The sequence below is a fragment of the Artemia franciscana genome, chromosome 13 (assembly GCF_032884065.1).
Source record: "Artemia franciscana chromosome 13, ASM3288406v1, whole genome shotgun sequence".
Classification (NCBI taxonomy): Eukaryota; Metazoa; Arthropoda; class Branchiopoda; order Anostraca; family Artemiidae; genus Artemia; species Artemia franciscana.
In genome coordinates this window covers 24747003-24767414 of record NC_088875.1, presented here as the reverse complement: position 1 = coordinate 24767414, position 20412 = coordinate 24747003, and the positions used below count along the sequence as shown (strand labels likewise).

The window sequence follows — 20412 nt, the reverse complement described above, 5'->3', positions numbered from 1 at the left end:
TTGGGTCCAATTAGCCAACATGGCTACCTAAGACGTTGTAAAATCCGTCCGTCTGTCTGTCTGTCTGTCCGTCCGTCTGTGTAATCACGTATAGGGGGAGAAACGTTGGTTGGATTTGGATGAAAATTTTGATGGCCAGATTTGGTGCCAAGGATCATGAGACACATCAAGTTGAAAGATGAAGACCCTAAATCAAATAAAACAGGGGGAGAGGGCTTTACCTTCTAAAAACAGTTTTTCGTTTAATTCAGAGGAACTTGCGAATGGAGTGATGGATCTGAATGAAAATTGAACCAAAGAGGCCTAAGACCAAGACACATATCAAGTTTTGAGATAAAGACCCTAGCTTAAATATAACAAGGGGGGGGGTTAATTCCTGAAAAATTTAATTTTTCTGTTTTATTTAGTATAACTTGCAAATGGAGTTACGGATCCGAATCTAAACTAGACCAAAGATGCCTAAGATTAGGGCTCATATCAAGTTCCGGTATCACAAACCCTATCTCAAATAGAGGGAAAGGGTAGGGTTTCAAGTCTTAAGAAAGTTCAGTTTTCCTTTAATTTAGTAGGGTCTATAACTTATGAATAGAGTGACAAATCTGAAGTCAGATTCGTCTGAATACCTGAATTTGCTGAAACGAATCTGACAAAATACCACTGCATTGGATTTAGATAGCTTCAGTAGTTTTACCAATAATATGGTCCTGAAGATGATGCAATGGTAGAAATCTGGTTCAGTTGACGAGATGACAAAACTTAAACACTAATGTTAGAAATATAAGCTCAAATGGACTATAGTATGCAACATTTAGCACAAAACAAGGGATTTTAGCTCACTGTGGACCAGTGAACTGCGAAATAATTTCAATCTGCTTTGTTATATAACTTTAAATATAAATTAAACCAAGTGTTAATAATACTATAATTTTTTTTTTGTCAAAAACAAATACCTTATTTCATATCCAAAAATAGGGCATGGAGGTATGTCTAAATCTAAAAGCGATGTTTTCTTGTACATTGCCGAAGCACACACACACAAAATTTTCGTGTCAAAGGTAAAGTATTTGAAAAACAAGTACATTAAAAGTATCTTAAGTAATAAGTATTTCGTAATCTTACTTTAGTATCAAGTAATAAGTACACCCTAGAGTTTTTACTTAAGTACAAGTACAAGTAATGGAAAATTTTACTTAAGTAGTACTTCATGTAAAAGTACTTCAAGTAAGTGACAGTACTGGTCATAGAGCTAAGATAGTGATAAATTTTTTAGTTTCCAAGTGTATGGTTAAATGGCACGGTTGAACAGCGGGAGTAAGAGTGTCTCTCTTAGTGGACCAGTATTTGTTTGTTATCTTTTAGTAGGTCACGTCCACCTAGAGTCTCAGGCAGGTCACCTTCATTCTTCTTCATAGGTCCTTTGTCTGTTATCAAATGATGGAGTTGAAATATTGACTGTAACTCATTCTCTGATGCTGCCTTCGAGTGATCAGTTTTGTCCCCAAGTGTCAATATTGGAACTGTTAACAAGATTCCATCAATAAGCACAGATTCCAGCGCTTGTTTTGCTTCTTGAATTCGATCTCAATCTGCAACTTCAATCAAGAAAACGATGGTATTAATAGCAGAGATGTAATCGTGCCACATTTTCCTTGCTTTGGTATGACCACCCAAACCGAAGTGGTGAACGTCACATTGCCAATGCACAGTTCCTCTGAAGTTGGGTATATAGTTGGTAGATTTTATACAATCTTATAATTTTTCAACATTCGTAGTAACATCATCTTGCCAGCATTATTGACGCCCAAAAGTAGCAGCTTACATAATTTTTGTAGAGTCCTAAGTAACTAAAAACACCAGAGACCCAGTCCCAAATAAACATTATAGAATTTAGTAAAACAATCCAATTGCGATATGAAAAATAATTGTGTTGGAATCCAGCATTTATGCTGTGATAAAAAAAGCATTTTGAAAAAAATCATATTCGCTGAAAAAATTACTAGATAATATGGCCAGTTGTAACTGGAATGTAAAAGTAAATCATGATTTGCACGATGATGCCACATCTCAGGTTTGCTGCAGTAGCTGCAATCTAGTAACAGATAATCACGTCCCATTCAAATTCAATAGCCCATAAATCCTAAAATAGTGTCTGATTGAACTGCAAGGTACAATAATAGAAATATCTTGTCTGAAAACCCTTTAAAAGACAAATGGAGTCCCTTGACTAGAACAGCAAAAAAATCTATGGTCTTAAAAATTAAGGAAGGTAACTTTCCCCTTCCTCTAAATTTATACAAATTGCTCTATACTTAGTTAATTAGACTGATACATTCCGGATGGTATGTTATTATTTTTTCGGATCAAGGTTTACAGTTTCCTAGGAAAAACAAACACACGAAACGTTTACTAAGAACTTATTTAATAAAAAGATAAAATCTACTGAATTGAATTTTTAATTTACCTAATCAAATGATTTTTGATGAATCTGAAGTTGAATCTTATTAGTTAAGTAGAGAGAATATAACATATAAAGAACATTTTATGCCACGACTATTCCAGAGGGTCCTTCAAAGTAATTACTTACCGGATTGAATGATTGACGGATTGAGTGAGGACATCCAACGTTTCGGATCTTGATAACGGTTTGATCAGGTACAGTAGTTCTTGAAAAAGAATTATAACCATTATTGTTTCCTCCAGGGTGCTCATGGATGACTATCTTCTCTTGTGGATCGTGAGCAATGTGCTCCTCGCCCTTTCGACTTTGATGAAAGGAATCTTTAGTGAAATTCTTGTCACATTCCAACTAACAAAGCAGAAAATTGTTTTATAAGTTAATCTATGTATTCAAAAAAAGACATAGAATCAAAACATAACTTCCTACCAACTCCCAGTAGCTTTTTTACTGGAGAGAGGGGAGACTAACACCATGCAGTTTGTTATTTATAAGACAACGGTATTGAATAAGTTAGTCATGAACCCAACTGGAGCACCTGAATGATGGGATACCAGCATTCAGGTGAGCAATTTTCTTATATTTTTCTTATAAATTGTCTCTTTTATATAAGCAGATGTACAAACAAATTTCTTTTTATTTATGTGATTACGACAGCATTGCATAGCCTCTCGATGAGTTAGAGGAGGATGAGTGAACCAAGCCCGTAAACGGGCTTGGTTTTTCAGTTTTAAAATGAAAACTTCAGACAGATGGGAAACGGTCAAAATCTGTAAAAACAGCCAAATAAAAACGGGATAGAGCTCGTGGTAGGATAAAAAATAGTAGAGGCATTTATGGTAGAAAATTAATCAGTAACATGGAGTGAGGTGGAGTTAAGGGAGTTGCAGTAGGTTCAATTTGTTTTTGTTTTTCTTTTGGCAGAGAAATTATTATGTTTTTTAGTCTTAAAACGTAAAATTAGGATTGACATGAAGATTATCTCATTCTATAAAAACGAGGGATGAAAAAAGATATAACGTTTTTGCTATATTAATCAAACAGTTCGTGGTAACGAACTGTAGTAAGGAGCGATCCGGCTCAATAGTAACCAAAATCTCTAAAAAATTAAATTTTGATATCAATAGCTACATCAAAAGAATCGCGAACCTGAGAAAATTTGCTTTATTTAGGAAAATAGGGGAAACACACCCTAAAAGTCGTAGGATCTTAACGAAAATGACACCATCAGATTCAGCGTATCAGAGAACCCTACTGTAGAAGTTTCAAGCTCCTATCTACAAAAATGTGGAATTTTGCATTTTTTGCCATAAGACAAATCACGGGTGCGTGTTTATTTGTTTGTTTTTTTTTGTTTTTTTTTTTTCCCAGGGGTCATGTTATCGACCAAGTGGTCCTAGAATGTCGCGAGAGGGCTCATTCTAACAGAAATGAAAAGTTCTAGTGCCCTTTTTAAGTGACCAAAAAAAATTGGAGCAAATAGGCCCCCTCCCACGCTCATTTTTTTCCAAAAGTCAACAGATTAAAATTTTAAGATAGCCATTTTGTTCAGCATAGTTGAAAACCATAATAACTATATCTTTGGGAATGACTTACTCCCCCACAATCCCTGAGGGAGGGGCTGCAAGTTACAAACTTTGACCAGTGTTTACATATAGTAATGGTTATTGGGAAGTGTACAGACGTTTTCATGGGGATTTTTTGGTTTGGGGGTGGGGTTGATGGGAGAGGGCTTTGTGGGAGGATCTTTCCTTTGAGGAATATGTCATGGGGGAAGAAAAATTCAATGAAAAGGGCGCAGGATTTTCTAGCATTATTATAAAAAAAAACAGTGAAAAAATAAACATGAAAACGTTTTTTCAAATGAAAGTAAAGAATAGCATTGAAATCTAAAACGAACAGAAATTATTACGCATATGATGGGTTCTAAAAATACTTTAGCATAAAGAGCGAGGTATTTAGGAGGAGATAAATACCTCGCTCTTTATGCTAAAATATTTTTAGTGATTTCAACTATTTATTCTACGGCCTTTTTGATTCAGGGGTTATTCTTAAAGAATTGGGACAAAACTTACGATTTAGTGTAAAGAGCGAGGTATTAACGAGGGTACAAACCCCCTCGTACACATAATAAAAATATAAGAATATAAAAGTTACGTTGTTACGTAAGTTAATTCTTAAGTTACGTATATTTTTTACTAATAAAAACGTTCGTTGAAAATTAAAAGTTCTAGTAGCCTTTTTAAGTAACCGAAAAATTGGAGGGCAGCTAGGCCTCCTTCCTCACCCCTTATTTCTCAAAATCGTCTGATCAAAACTAAGAGAAAGCCATTTAGCCAAAAAAAAATTAATATACTAATTTCATTTCAATAATTTATGTGCGGAGAGCCAAAATCAAACATGCATTAATTCAGAGACGTTCAGAAATTAAATAAAAAAAACTAGTTTTTTTAACTGAAAGTAAGGAGGGACATTAAAACTTAAAACGAACAGAAATTACTCCGTATAAAAAATGGGTTGTCCCCTCCGCAGTCCCTCGCTCTTTACGCTAAAGTTTGACTCTTTGCCACAATTCTACTATTTAAAACAATTAAAAACTTTAGCGTAAAGAACGAGGGACTGATGGAGGGGACAACCCATTTCATATACGGAGTAATTTCTGTTCGTTTTAAGTTTTAATGTCGCTCCTTACTTTCAGTTAAAAAAACTAGTTTTTTTTATTTAATAGGATATAAGAGATCAGAATGGCACATGCTGTAGAAAATAAAGGGTGATTTTGTGTCTTTCGGTGAAAGAAGGAAATATTTGGGAGGTTTTAGGTCACAGAGGAGCCGTATTTTTGACCAATGTGTGGACAAAAAGAGGACTTAGAGCACTTTACGTGCAAATGTAAGGAGTTAAAGGATTTGAGGGTTAGAAACCTCTGGGATTGGGGTAAATGGGAAAGATTCGATGGTTGGAATTTCAAAAAGCAAGTGTAAAGTGGATATTAAGAATGTAAGGAGATATGTGTGTGTAGCCATGCAGAACAGAGAGAGATTTATGGAGGGTGGACGATACGCGAGACAAGAAAAGATTTTTGAACGTTGTTTTATCTGAAGTGTTTGAAGCATTTCTTTTTTTTTTAGTAACCTTCAGACCCATGTAGCTTCAAAACATTTAAAATATAATCATGATCATAATCATGATCAAATATAATATAATCATGATCAAATATAATCATGATCAAATATAATCATGATATATGATCATGTTTGTGACATTTTGTGTAATTATGCGATTCTATGGTATTATGTACCTTTTTGTTTTTGTTTTCTTTTTGCAATTGCTATGCTTTTTCATAGTTATTATTATATACCATGTTATGTGAGATAGTATCATGTGGTACTATTTTGTATTATTCGTTGGTTTTTGCCACGACCCCTATGTGGCTTTTGTTCCAATAAATATCTATTTATCTATCTATCTATAATGACAAACAAAAGAAGAGCAAAAGAAAAAGGTTTGACCAATAAAAAGAGCCATGTAGTTTCTCGTACATGGCTCATATCTTGTTTACGACAAGCGTATATCATTTCTGCTGGTTTGATTATTTTTTGTACAGGAAACATTTAAAGGAAATATGTACAGGAACCAAGATTAATCCACGTTTGTGGATGTTTAATAGTAAACTTTAAGTGTTATTCCTATTTAAATATGAGTGTTTTTTTCAAAAAACCCTTTTGATTATGTTTAAGCAACAAATATCTTTAAGCTTTACCGTCTCTTTTTCTAAAACAATCCTAGTCCGTAGGTAAAACCCTAGTCTAGGTATACCCCTTTCACCAGGAGTCTGCGATAGATGAACATAAATTTAGTGTGTTTTATTTGATGAATGAGATTTCGAGTGTTTTAGCTGCCGACTGAGTACAAAAAAATCTAATAAACACACTTTTGAGCACAACAGACTTAGTTAATTGGTAAACTCCCATTTTTTTTGTTGCTGACCGAGTAAAACCAATTTAATGAATGTATTTTTAAGCACAACAAACTCAGCTGGTTGAAAAATTCCGAGTGCTTCATTTGCTAACTAAACATAAAAAATTAAATAAAATCACTTTTGACTACAATAAACTAGGGTAGTTGTTAAATTTCGAGTGTTTTACTTGCTAGCTGAGTGCCGAAAAGAATATTAGAAACATTTGAGACCAAAACAAACTCAGCTTTTTAGCAAATTCCATGTGTTTAATTGGTAACTGAATATAAGAAATAATAAAAGGTACTTTTGCATAAGATAAACTCAGCTAGTAAATAAATTCCAAATGACTTGATTGCTCACCGAGCATCAAAATTTAGTAAAAAAAAACACCTTTGACAAAAATAAACTCAGGTAGTTGATAAATTCCGGGTGTTCAACTTGCTAGGTGAATACCAATAAAATTAATAAAAGCAGTTTAACTCTGTTGACTATAGAATTTGAAGAGATGGATTAAATTTGACGAGATTTATTCCATGAATGCTCCCAGGAATGGATAGTTTTAACTCTGTTCGTCACAAATTTATAACAGATGAATTAAATTTGGCACGGTTTATTCCTTAAAATCTCCTGAGGACTATTAGTTTTAACCCTGTTGATTAAAAATTTATAACAGACGAATTAAATTTGACACGGCTTGTTCCCTAAATTTTCCTAAAGACTGATAAATTTAATTTTGTTGACCATAAAGTTTGAGCAAATGAATTAAATTTGATATGGTTTATTCCTTGAATTTTTCTAAGGACTTAAAGGTTTATCTCCACTAACCCTAAAGTTTGAACTAGTGAATTAAATTTACGTGGTATATTCAGTGAATTTTTCCCAAGAATAGATTTAACTCTGTTCATTACAAAGCTTAAGCAGATAAATTAATTTTGGCACGGTTTATTCCTTGAATTTTCCTAATGACTAAAAGGTCTAAAAACAGTCCCCTCGGTTTGTTGTTTTTATGAAGGAAAGGCCCTCTGGTCTATGCCGCTATCTAAAGATCATGGATGTGTGTAGTTTTTTCTCCGAGGGACAATCTCACTTCTATTACCTCCGAATCATTATATAGTCGTGCTCAAGGCTTTATCCAGGGAAATTGGGATTTTAAGCCCCTCCCCCCAAATTGTTTGTCTCACTTGTAAAAAAGTAACAAAAATGGATACAAACAAGTCTCACCTTCATACCCTTAGGCATAGCTGTAATAGTAGTTACAGCAATAGTAATAGCGATAGTACTGGTGGCAGCTAGCAGCAGTAGCATTAACGTATTGCCTTTTTGTCAGTAGAATATTCCTCTTATCAAGTCCTGGAAGTGTCAACTAAATACAATTACCCAATATAATGGCATTGCTGATATGTCCTGTTGATAACCTGTGTGCTCATGTCCTTGTTGAAATCTTCATCTTAATGCTTTTAACATTATAAGTCGTTTCAACAGAGATATTAGTATTAATAGTAGTAGTAGTAAATTCAGAAGTGAAAGAAGTATTAGGAGTAGTGTGAACATATTGCCCTTTGGTCAGATAAACTTCCCCTTCTAGCATTCTCTTAAAGTTGCAACTTGTTACCCAAATCAATTCTTGAAGTCCACTTTTTTGACAATGTGCATGCCCATAGCATCTTTTGATTTAGTTCAAATATCCCCCAGTATTGTAAATGGAGGAGTTTGGTAGTAGCAGTGGTTTAGGTTTTAGTACTATTCGTGGCCTGCAAATTACGCCTTTCAAATAATCTCCTTTGTCATTTTCTGAATCATCTAAATTAATATACTCAATTTGTCCTGAGTTACCCCTATTGATAATCTGTTTACACATAGCGTGTTTTGATCGACTTCAACACTTCCCTTAACATTCTCTGAAAGGCGAACCTGAATGCCCTTCATTTTGGAAAGTGAAGTTCAAACATACATGCCTTTTTCAATAACATGTACTATATGTAAAAATTGAACAAATTGCTTAACTTCCTGCCGTTGCCCTGAGGACTGAGGGGAGGTTGACATCCCCAATGATATAAAAGACATAATTAATTAAATTTTTCAACAATTCGAAGTAAAATACCTCTCTTCAAATTTCAATAGAATATGCTTGGAGAAATAAAAGGCTTGAGGGGGGCTGATTACTCCCCATTCACTTTAGACTATTCGAAAGAACACCAAAACTTCTAAATTCCAATCAAATGTGCTCCATCGACTCCAAAGTTTGTGCAACAGCCTGTTCTATAGAAATCTTATTGGTCCCGGGGCAAAACTTATTATTATTGTCCCTGGGCTCCAGGGGGCCGAGTCCACCTTAAAGACATTGCTTTATTACTTTTGGACTATTTTTAATGAATAGCTACTTCAAAATCTCAATTGAATGTTTGCCAGGGAGAGGGGGTGACTATCTGCTCTCCATTACGTTGGATTCTTAAAAGGGTAGATTATAAAGGGTAACTATAACTGTACACTGTCAGTCCAATGAGCGTCTTGTAAAGCTCACATGACCACCCATTCCATAAAAACCTTATATCCCCTGGGCATAACTTACAACCCTTATCCATAGACTCTGAGGAATTATTTCAACCCCAAACGCTTTGTTATGTGAACTTGGGACTATTTTTGAACAAATGTCTCAAATTTTCTATTGGATATATTTGGGGAAAATAAGACGGGGGGAAGGGTGTTGCTGGCCTCCAACCACTTAAACCCTTAAAAAGGGAAACAGAACTTCTGATTTCCTATCTAATGAGCCCCTTCTATAGTTTATGCGACCACCCTTTCCACAAAAACCTTACATGCCCGCGAGATATAACTTAAAGCCCTTCTACCAAGGGTTTTGGGTGGGATTTCACCCTTAAATACATACCTTCCAGATTTCTCAGCTTCGTTACACAAAATGACTATCTCAAAAGTTCGATTAGATGATCTTGGGGAAAGGGTGAGCGTAGGAAATGATTGGTTCCCCTTCAATCACTTTCAACTATGGAAAAGGACACTATCCCGTTCAGCCTCTAATCAAATTAGCTCTTTTTGAAGTTTATCTGACAAAAAATGACCATCTCAACATTTCTACAAGATGCATTTAGGAAAATGCGACGTGTGGGGGGTATCTAACGTCCCATCACTTTGAATCTTAAAAAAGGGTACTAGAACTTCTGATTAGATATACAATAGGCCCCCTCTGCAACTTATACGAACACAATTTCTGTAAGAACCTTATACGCCCCCAGGGTATAACTTACAAGCCTTGCCCTGAGGGCTCTGGAGGGTTGTCATCCTCAAAGACATCTTTTCAGGACCTACCGACTAAGTGTAACAAAATTTCTATCTCAAAATGTTGATTGAATTTGCTAGGGTAAAAGATGGATGGGAGAGGGGTTGGTTGCCTTCCAATCTCATTCAACTATTAAAAAGGGCACTAGCACTTTCAATTTCCAATCGATTGAGCCGTTTTTGAAGTTTCTAATACAACTCTTTTTCTACAAAGTACCCTGACTTAAAGTCAGAATAATAGCAGTGTATTATTATTATTATTATTTATTGAAATCCTGTTTTTGTATAAAAAGAAAATGACGGAGCACTACAACAATCGAAAAAAAAAATCAAACATCACTATACAACTATGACAAGACAACTGTATTTCAAGGAGATGGCTCCAAGCATGTCTTATACTCTTGTGGTTTTGTTTTTCTGTAAGTTTAGCAACAGCTATGAAAGGATCTGTTTTAGAAGAGTGCTGATGTATTTTGAATTCTGTGTCCAAATTGGATATTTCAGTAGGTATTTTGCAGAAAAGAAAAAAATACAGCAGATTTTTATTTATCAGTATTTATAAAAATTTTCCAGAAAAATGCAATGTAAAGGATGTGGGGGAGAGCAACAGTGTTGTACAGCAATTCGAGATAACGGCTATTGAAACTGGCCTTTGTATTGTACAGCATTGAGCTCTATAGCATTGCGAGATAACGGCGATAGAAACGCAGCTTAGATGAGACTATGGAAGCATAGACAACTGATATGCGCCGTCTGATGACATCTATTTGGAGATGACTGGTATGAGAAAGATCTTTTAATTCCCATGTACAATTTCATGAGGAAATTGGCCTTTCCAGTTAAAAAGAACGACGCTGGACTTCGGGGCATTAAATTCAAGATCTGAGTTTAGATATTCTGCATGCAGTTTTTGAAAAGTTTCAGAAATGTTGTCCAAAGTTCGAAATCAGCATAAGTGACTAAGGAGATATTAAGGCCAGAGAGGACGCGAGACATCTCACGCTGATCCTGCCCTTTGAGGACATAATTATTCAAATAATAATGTGAGGCAATTGCACCTTGCTTGGCTCCTCTCTCAACTAGCAGAGTTTTATGAGTACCAGAATCACTCCTGTTGAAACCGTCGCTGTGCCAAAAACTTGCTCAATAAAGTTGTGTTTCTTTCACACTGTTTTAGCGCCATATATTTTGTGTTCACTAACTAAATTACACTTACAGCAAAAAGTCACAGATGACACGACGTATATTAATGGGAACAACCGACGAAGGAGACCTGGATTCCGGGCAGGGAAAAATGAAAGGGAAAGCTGTACAGGGTGAGCTATTTCAGTACTAGCAACAGACTGTGACAATTTTCCTTCGCCTAAACAAGTGTTTGAGTGAAACCTGGTGAAAATCAAGATATCCAAAACACCTAAAATACCGAGTCTGAAGAGATTTGACAAAACCCCGCGTGCCCCATCCAACACAGCAAGCCCGTTATTTAGCTGATAGTGCCCCATAGGCTCACCATGCCTAATTTTCTCTTGGCTAACTGTCTATCGCTTTTTAACAAGATGGAAGCCTTCGAAGTCCTGCTCTGTAGCAGTAGCATTACTATTGCTACTGTGACTGAAATTTGGAACCTTGATCAGGCTACAAGACGGATTGCTGAATTGTTTTTGGACATTGCTGGACATAATTGGGGCTGCTGATGTATTTAATTTTCATTTTATTTATAATTTTGACCATAGTGTGACCTAGGCATTCGTTTTTATTAATAATGGCTGCTTTTACCAAAATAGCCTATCCTTTTTTTGTCTTTTTTTTTCACTAAAGCAGCCAAATAATCATGAATTTCCAGAGTGTTCAGCTCACTAAATAAGTATAGAGACAAAAAAAGAAAAAGGGAAAAGTGGATAGGAAAAGTATTTTGAATAAATTCTCAAAATTACATTTTTGCGCTAGTTACTTTATTTGATAGACATGTCTTGTATTCTAAATTTGAAACTAGTTTTCCCCAGTCCGGAACCTTTAAACAGCTGTGTAGATAAAATAGTGTCAAGCCGATAGTAGCCAAAAATCCCCAAAAAAATTTCATAAAATAAAACTAATACAGCAAAAGAATTGGCTCATTTCTGAGTACCCGAAATAAACGATGTGACAACAGTCTCGGCGGTGGTGTAGGAAACAGTGTGCGGAAAGACATTTCGTGTAAAATCCTACCTGAGTCCAGATCATAAGGTTTTATGGATAATGTGCAAAATTGTGGGCTTGTCTCGTCGCTTTCCAAGCATGATAACAGCATTTATATATTACCCTGAAAGTTCACAAAATAGGCGTGACCTAGTTTTCTACCTTCAAACAACGGTTGATACACTTAGAAGCCGATATAGCAGTCCTACTTTTATAATTACTTTATAATTCAATGGAAGAGCAAGAGATTCTACATATCGTAAAGCATGAGATATCTCTGAACAATAAATATAAAAGAGAATGCATTTTTCCTCAGTGGGTAGCTCTGATTGCTTGATTACCAGAAAAAAAGGTGCCTTAATCTTAGAAAGGATTTCAGAAATACTATCCCAATACAGTTCCAATACATTGTGCCCGCATCTCTCATTGCTTGGGAAGCGCTAGAAGCACAAAGGAGTTTTTTATGCATTTAGTAGAATTGAGATTTTTAGGGAAAAGCAACTTTGCATACTTATTTGGGAAGTCTACCCCGTAGAAAAAGTTCACAGGTGAACTAATCCCCCCCCCCTCATCTATTGACACAAATAATATAGATCGTGATTTTGACCGCTGTATCGTCAAACGCAAAACTCTAATCTTTAATCTAAGGAGACAAACAATAAAAATAATAATAAAAAACTCACATCTATCTTCAGTTTTTTTATCATTGGCTCTTCATTTGTCTCTTTTGATGTGTTTTCTTTAGACTTCTCCATCTCCAAAAAAATAAAAATTATAATAAAATAAAATAAAAATCTGATCGTCTTTAAGTCTTTAACAGAGTTATAAAGGAAATAAAGAATAAGTATAAAATGACAGACACAATTACAGTAAAAATATGTTAAATTAATGATCTCTTTCCCCTCCCCTTGTATAGTGCATAGCCAGGGGGAGGGGATTTGCCAGTTTTGAACTCTTCCCTCTTAAATTTTTGTCTGACCTGTAGAAAGAACAGAGATATTCCCCCAAAACAAAATTCTTTGATACGGCCCTGCCCCTAACCCAGCCTTTTCCTCTACTTTTAAGTTTTCAAGATCTTTTTCTTATACCAGGGCGCTTTGTGGTGGAGGAACTGTCTTAGAAACATCCAAAAGGGCTCATTCGATTGGAAATTGAAGGGCAAGTGCCCTTTTTAATAGTAAAAAGGGATCAGAGGCTAAATAACCCTCTCCACAACCCACCACTCCGCCGAACACATCCAATATGAATTTAGAGATTATCGTTTTGTTCAACATAGTTGAAAGGTCTGGAAATTACGTATTTGACGATGACGAATCCCCAGAACCTTCAGGGCAAGGGTTGTAAGTTATGTCCTGGGGTCATATAAGGTTTATATAGAAAGGATAATCGTCTAAACTTTGGAGCGGGATCATTGGAATGATAATCAGAAGTTTTAGTGCTCTTTTTGAGATTGAGAGTGATCGGAGGGTCGATAACCCCTCTCCTAAACACATCGTAATTTCTCAAAATGTATCTAATAGAAATTTTGAGATGGCAATTTGTTGTCAGAAAAACTTCGAAAAAGTTCATTTGATTGGAAAACAAAATACGTTTAAAATATTTTAATCTTTCAAACTTTCATAGATAACGAATTTTCAAAACATAAAGGAACAAATGTAAGTATATGTTAATTAAACTGACAATCCACGGTTTTTTTTTTCAGTAAAGCGCAAATTGTGTTCTGATCTGGAGAAGGCATGGGGTTTATCAGCCCTATTCATGTTAATATTTACTCGTTTTTAGTTTGAGTCGGCTATTTATTGTAATTTCTTGTTGTTTTGAGTTTCATTTATTGATTGACATTGATTTACGGTAGTTTACTCTTGGAAGATTATTTGACTTTATTTTTGCTTATTCTTGGCTTGATGAAGCTCTTGTACCTTTTTTTTAAATCGTCCCGTGGAAAAAGTTTCTTAAATTATTTCACGATAAAATAGTGAACATTTGATGAAATAGATTATATCATAATTTTTATACCACTTAGGAACAATGGTAGACTCCCCTCTTATAGAAGATGAATCAAACATTGATTTTACATGCAATCAGTGATTTAAAGCGGTACATGAATAGTACGTAAAAGTTATCTTTTGGTTTTCATCAACGTTTAGGGAGGACCAAAAATATACGAAGCACATGAAAAAATATAAAGTCTAAGGAAACAATCGTATGTACTCGACCATGGGAAGGACGATGTGAGAATGTCTTTCCATCCCTATCAGTATTTTCGTACCTGATCAGAGAACAAGCCATTATTCACGTGAACAGCACTAAGGTTGTCACACTGTGACAAAAAATCACCAGGTTTTCTTGATTGTCAAAACCATTCAAGCTTACATTTTATTGGTGAGTTATGCAAAACTATTCAGGACAATGTAAGATAAGCTGCAACTTCTACGAGTTTAGGATAGAGAGCGAGGCTTTGGAGTCCTATCATGCTTAGGTTCCTTTCTATGATCATAATAATCTTATATATATATTTTTATCTAAATTAAAGGATGCTTATTTTCGTAGAAAGAAATAAAATCATGAGATATAAGCTTTTAAGTGAAACATTATCAGGGTTGTCGCACTTTGGACTTTCGTCCAAGACTTTAAGATGACTATTCTGAACTGTCTCGTATGAGCAATTTTTTTAGAACAATTCAGGATCCTGATCAACATCGGATCCTAATTCTCAGGGAGAAAATTAAACCCAATTCTACTCTGACCTGTAGTCTAAGAATTATGATGATAACATTATCGGAGTTCTTCCTTCAAAGTCCTACTGGTCAGCTAAAACTCAACAGACAACAGATCTCAACAGAGTTAAGTTCGATAAAATCTACTTCTACTTCCTGCCTCCTTCCCAAAAGGCAGGTGAGTTATGCAAAAGTATGCAGGACAATGTGGAATAAGCTATGATTTTTAGTGTTTAGGATGGGGATCGGGGCTTAGGGATCCTATCTTGAATTGCTGTCTTTCTATGATCATAATATTGATATAAAAAATCTGATCAGAAAGATGTAAGACCAGAGGAACAAAAAAGAACCTAATCTGTAACCTCGGCTTAGTTTGCCACAGAAGTACTCTTGCTTTTCTGTCCTACACTTGTCAGATCCTTTTAATTATTGTTACTTGAGAAAGGTTTTCGTGGTCTATTTTGGCTAAAACAAGACTATATGACAAAGTTCAATCCCATAAAACTCAACTATTCAATATCAATTCGTTAAAACCCCGTTAAATTGGCCAGGGTTGTCAAGGAATTCCTTTTCAGCGATATTTCAAAACGGGCTAAAATTAAAAAAAAAGTTTTAGGCATTTATTGGGAATCAAGATCAAGTTTTCTTCGAAGATGGGAGTAAATTAAATGTTAACTCATTTGTCAGTGGCTAATTAGGACCATGGCGTCTTTGCTTTGGAACCAGTATTTATTTGCTACAAGATTCGAGGTCTTCGGAGTTAAAACCTCAATGTCAGAACCAGGTGTACAACTTAACCTAGCCTACTTAGAAGTTAGAATCATTAAACATAAGAAAATGATCTTGACTTATTGATGTCAGGCTAAATTAAAACAGAAAGGTTTAGGTAGCTTTGTGGGAATCAAAACCAGGTTTTCTTCAGAGATAAAGTTGAAATTATATGTTAACCCATAAGTCGGTGGCTAAGTGGCTAACCAGGACCATGGCGGCATGGTTGTGGAACCAATATTTATTTGCTATAAGACTCAAAATCCTTGGAATAAAAACCTTGATCTCAGAACCAGGTGTAAAAATTAACGTACTTAGAAGTTAGAGTCATTGAACATACGAAAATGATCTTGACTTATCAATCCGGTGAAAATCACTCTAATTTTTACTTAAAAGCAACAAAAGAAAAAAAATGTTTTGTCTAAATAATATTCAGTTTTGCCAAATCGAGGGTCTGAGATCCGCAGCCGAATTTTCTAGTTGTCAGTCTAAGCTAAACCTTGAAAACTAGAGGAGATGGAACCAGTTCAGGTGTAAATTTTAATTGGATTTGAAAATACTTTATTTCGGGAGGCAGTCTAGGCATTCAGAGTAATATGATTCAACAGCCTTAAGGTTAACTAACAACTATTCATAAAGTAGTTTACTTATTTAACCTCCATAAACAACCTCATCCATAGTTTTTTTAGGGGGGGGCAATTTCTTATGTGTATGGGGGGATAAAAGAAAATTCACAAAATAAGTGAATCAAATTAAAAATGGAAAACTAGTAGGAAATTACAATAATTTTACTTTTCTTTAGGGGGACCATAGCCACTGGATTCCTTCATAGGTGTCTGCATAAAAAAAAACTATTAAACAGTACTGAGGGCACGCTTATCAGTTTGAGTTTATGTATTTAATTTGCAAAACGAGGACTCAAATTAATTTGTAAAACTTAGATTCTAATTTGTAGATTTTTGAATACCCTTAAGAATACTGAAATGGGCTTAAAACTAAAATCAAAACTGTTTTTCGGCAATAGTCCAAGTGACTATTCCTGAATTTAAACAATGTCATAATTAATGTTCACTAATGGTATTACTACAACTTTCATTACTGTTGTCTTTAGTACTGTTTGATATTATTGTTTCTTGGATTTCTTTTCTTATGGATTGCTATGATAGTGATTTTTTTTTAACTGGAAGCAAAGCGTTATTTTTTTACTTTTTAGAAAAACAAGTGAAGTTTCTTTTTTTTGAAAATATACTTCGGCATTATAAGTTAACATTGATGAAAAGGGAACAAAAAGTAAAGGATGCTAACAAATTTGGTCATTTTTATACAGCCGAGTAATATATATAGACATTAGCTGTGGGGGAGACGCAATTGCTACGTTAGCTAATAGAACGTTTGAAGAGGACGTTAAACGATGAGTGGGATGGTATTTCACGTGTTTTGTTACTATGAGTAGCTAGTTTAGGAAAGGAATCTCTCCCCACGATTACCCAAGATTGAAAGCAGCAAAACTGAAAACTAAGAACAATATTATAGCATTGAAAACATCAATGTTGTAAAAATCGTAAATGAATTTTGTTCTTGATTTTTTCATTAGAGAATTACCAATGAAACGGAGATATCATCCAGTTCGACAAAAGAAAGGAAAAGCTTAAGATCAGGGGCACAATTGGAGGAATACCCAAAAGAATTATGAAAACTGCCTTAAAATAATCATGCATGCTTTACTGTCTCATTTACCAAGGTGCATTGCCTCACTTTGCCAACACCCTACTTCTTGATGGATTAATATACAGCCCACTTTATACAATCTCATTATATTTGGAATAGTGGACAGCGAACAGAAACGGCCCTCAATCGACGAATAAAGGAGTAATACTAGTGCGAAGTACATGTATATGGATAAAGTGGGCTGTTTTTTATCCACCAGGATGAGGAGGGGGAGGCTAAGTCAATTAATGTTCCTTTAGGAATAAGATAAGCAAGTGTTCATGAATGTTAGGGGTTTTCAGATTGTATTAGAATTTTCTTCAATTGTGGTTCAGATGTTGACCATTATAGAAACCAAACTGTGATATTTACTTCAATTACTTAAGCTAATAAATAATTAGCTGTCAAAAATCTAGTAGACAATTAACCAAAATAGAATTTTGAATAAATTCACTCCTTTCGTAAAGGGAATTCAGTTAAGGTAACAAAAAAGGGTACAGAATACGGTACTAGAGTTTTGTAGTCCCTACAACCGGCGCTGATCTTTGTTTCATGAACCTTCAGCCGGGAAGTGCAACAAAGCGAGGAGAGGCGGGGCCAACCATCCTAAAATTTTGTACAGCCTTTCCGCTCACCTTTCCCACATTTTCCATGTACCCATCCAACATTTCGTGGAAACGAACTGCAATAAGGAGCGACCCGGCTATATAGTAACCAGACTGTAAAAAACGGAATTTTGCTACCAATGGATAAATCAAAAGAATTGGATTTTAATGCCGATTTTCAATATATAATTCTTATCGAGTTTAGCTGTACCCATCAAAATTTGCAAGTCTGAGAAAAGTTGCCTTATTTCCGAAAACAGGGGAAAACACCCCCTAAAAGTTTCATAATCTTAATTAAAGTCACGTCATGTGATCACGTCATCAGATTTAGCGTATCATATAACCCTACTGTAGAGGTTTTAAGGTCCTATCTGCAAAAATGTAAAATTTTGTTGTTGTTGCTTTTTTTGCCAGAACAAAGATCACGGATGCGTGCTTATTTGTTTTTTTCTCCAGGGGTGATCGTATCGACCCAATGGTCCTAGAATGTCACGAAAGGACTCATTCTAAGAGAAATTAAAAGTTCTAATGACCTTTTTAAGTGACCAAAGACTTGGAGGGCAACTAGCTCCCCCCCCCACGCTCATTTTTTATCAGAGTTACCGGATCAAAATTTTGAGATAGCCATTTTGTTCAACATAGTCGAAAAATCTAATAACCATGTCTTTGGGGACGACTTAGTCCCCCACAGTCCCGAAGGAAGGGCTGCAAGTAATGAACTTCGCCCATTGTTTACATATAAAAAAAAGTTTCATATGACTAATTTCTTTTGTTGTTAGATTAGGCATTTTCGCGTTGTATTCCGTTTTGTGCGTGTTTGTAATTCATACTGTTGTTTAATTTCCTTGCTTGATTGTTATTTATTTATATTTTTGTGTGTATATGGCCCATGGGTTTTTGAAATACACTTATCTATCTATCTATAGTATTGGTTATTGGGAAGTATACAGACCTTTTTTGAATTGATATTACTGAATTACTTAAGTACGAAGTGAATTGAAGTATGAATTTACTTCATATTTAATTGAATTAAGTATGAATTGAATTGAACTGAATTGAAGTGATATTTACTTCAATTACTTAATCTAATAAATAATTAGCTGTCAAAAATCTAGTAGATAATTAACCAAAATAGAATTTTGAAGAGATTTACTCGTTTCGCAAAGGGAATTCAGTTAAGGTAAAAAAAAGGGTAAAGAATACGTTACTAGAGTTTTGTAGTCCCTACTACCGGCGCTGATCTTTGTTGCATGAACCTTCAGCCGGGAAGTGCAACGAAGCGGGGAGAGGCGGGGCCAACCATCCTAAAATTTTGTATAGCCTTTCCGCTCACCTTCCCCACATATTTCCATGTACCCATCCAACAGTTCGTGGAAACGAACTGCAATAAAGAGCGACCCGGCTCAATAGTAACCAGACTGTAAAAAACGGAATTTTGCTACCAATAGATAAATCAAAAGAATTGGATTTTAATGCTGATTTTCAATATATAAGTCTTATCGAGTTTAGCCATACCCATCAAAATTTACAAGTCCGAGAAAATTTGCCTTATTTTCGAGAAAAGGAGAAAACACCCCCTAAAAGTTTTATAATCTTAATTAAAGTCACGTCATCAGATTTAGCGTATCATATAACCCAACTGTAGAGGTTTTTAGCTGCTATCAGCAAAAATGTGAAATTTTGTTGTTGTATTTTTTTTGCCAGAAGAAAGATCACGGCTATGAGGATTAATCTTTCAATGGAGGAATTTATCATGGAGGAAGGGAATTTTTAGGACAGGGGTGCTGGATTTTCCAGCATTACTTAAAAGAACAATGAAAAATTAAATAAAAATATAAGTTTTTCCAACTGAAAATTAGGAGCAACATTAAAACTTATTGAACTGAAATTATTGCGTATATGAAGAGATTTGTCCCCTTTTCAATACCTCATTCTTTACGCTAAAGTATTTTTAGTAGTTTATGAACAGCTATTTATTCTGATTCAACCGTCTTAGTGATTCAGGGGTCATTCTTAAGGAATTTGAACAAAATTTGAACTTTAGAGTAAAGAACGAGGTATTGACGAGGGGATGAAACCCCTCATATACTTAATAGAAATTTAAAAATGTAGAAGTTCGTTACGTAAGTTGATATGTAAGTTACATATGTTTATTACTAATAAAAACATTCGTAAATAAAATTAAAAGTTCTAGAGGTCTTTTTAAGTAACCAAAACAGCTGGAGGGCAACTAGTCCCCCTTCCTTACTTCTTTTATTTATCAAAACCATCCGATCAAGACTTTGAGAAAGCAATTTAGCCAAAAAATAATAATTAATATACAAATTTCGTTTCAATTGTTCATATACTAATAGACTGAGCCGAAATCAAAACCTACATTAATTCAAAAACGTTTAGAAATTAAATTAAAAAAACAAGTTTTTTTAATTGAAAGTAAGGAGCGACATTAAAATTTAAAACGAACGGAATTTATTCCGTATATGAAAGGGGCTATCCTCCCTCAACCCTCGCTCTTTACGCTAGGCTTTGACTGTTTTTCACAGTTCTACTTTTTAAAACAATAAAGAACATTAGCGTAAAGAATGGGGCGTTGAGGAGGAGATAGCCCTTTCATATACGGAATAATTTCTGTTCGTTCTAAGTTTTAATGTCGCTTCTTACTTTCAGTAAAAAAAACTTGTTTTTTTTTTAATTCAATTTAGACCTAGAACATTGGCTGCTATGGCAATAAAA

General features: G+C 34.9%; 1 protein-coding gene across 3 annotated transcripts in view; it reads right to left on the bottom strand.

Annotated features, from left to right (window-relative positions):
* Positions 1-20412, bottom strand: part of LOC136034702 (uncharacterized) — a 177890-nt gene that overhangs the window by 104630 nt on the left and 52848 nt on the right. For all 3 annotated transcript variants that reach the window (XM_065716037.1, XM_065716036.1, XM_065716038.1), the window contains exons 2-3: positions 12566-12637; positions 2585-2806 (exon numbers count right to left, since the gene is read on the bottom strand). In XM_065716037.1, coding sequence (XP_065572109.1) covers positions 2585-2806; positions 12566-12637 — 294 coding nt within the window. The remainder of the gene's footprint in view (positions 1-2584; positions 2807-12565; positions 12638-20412) is intronic.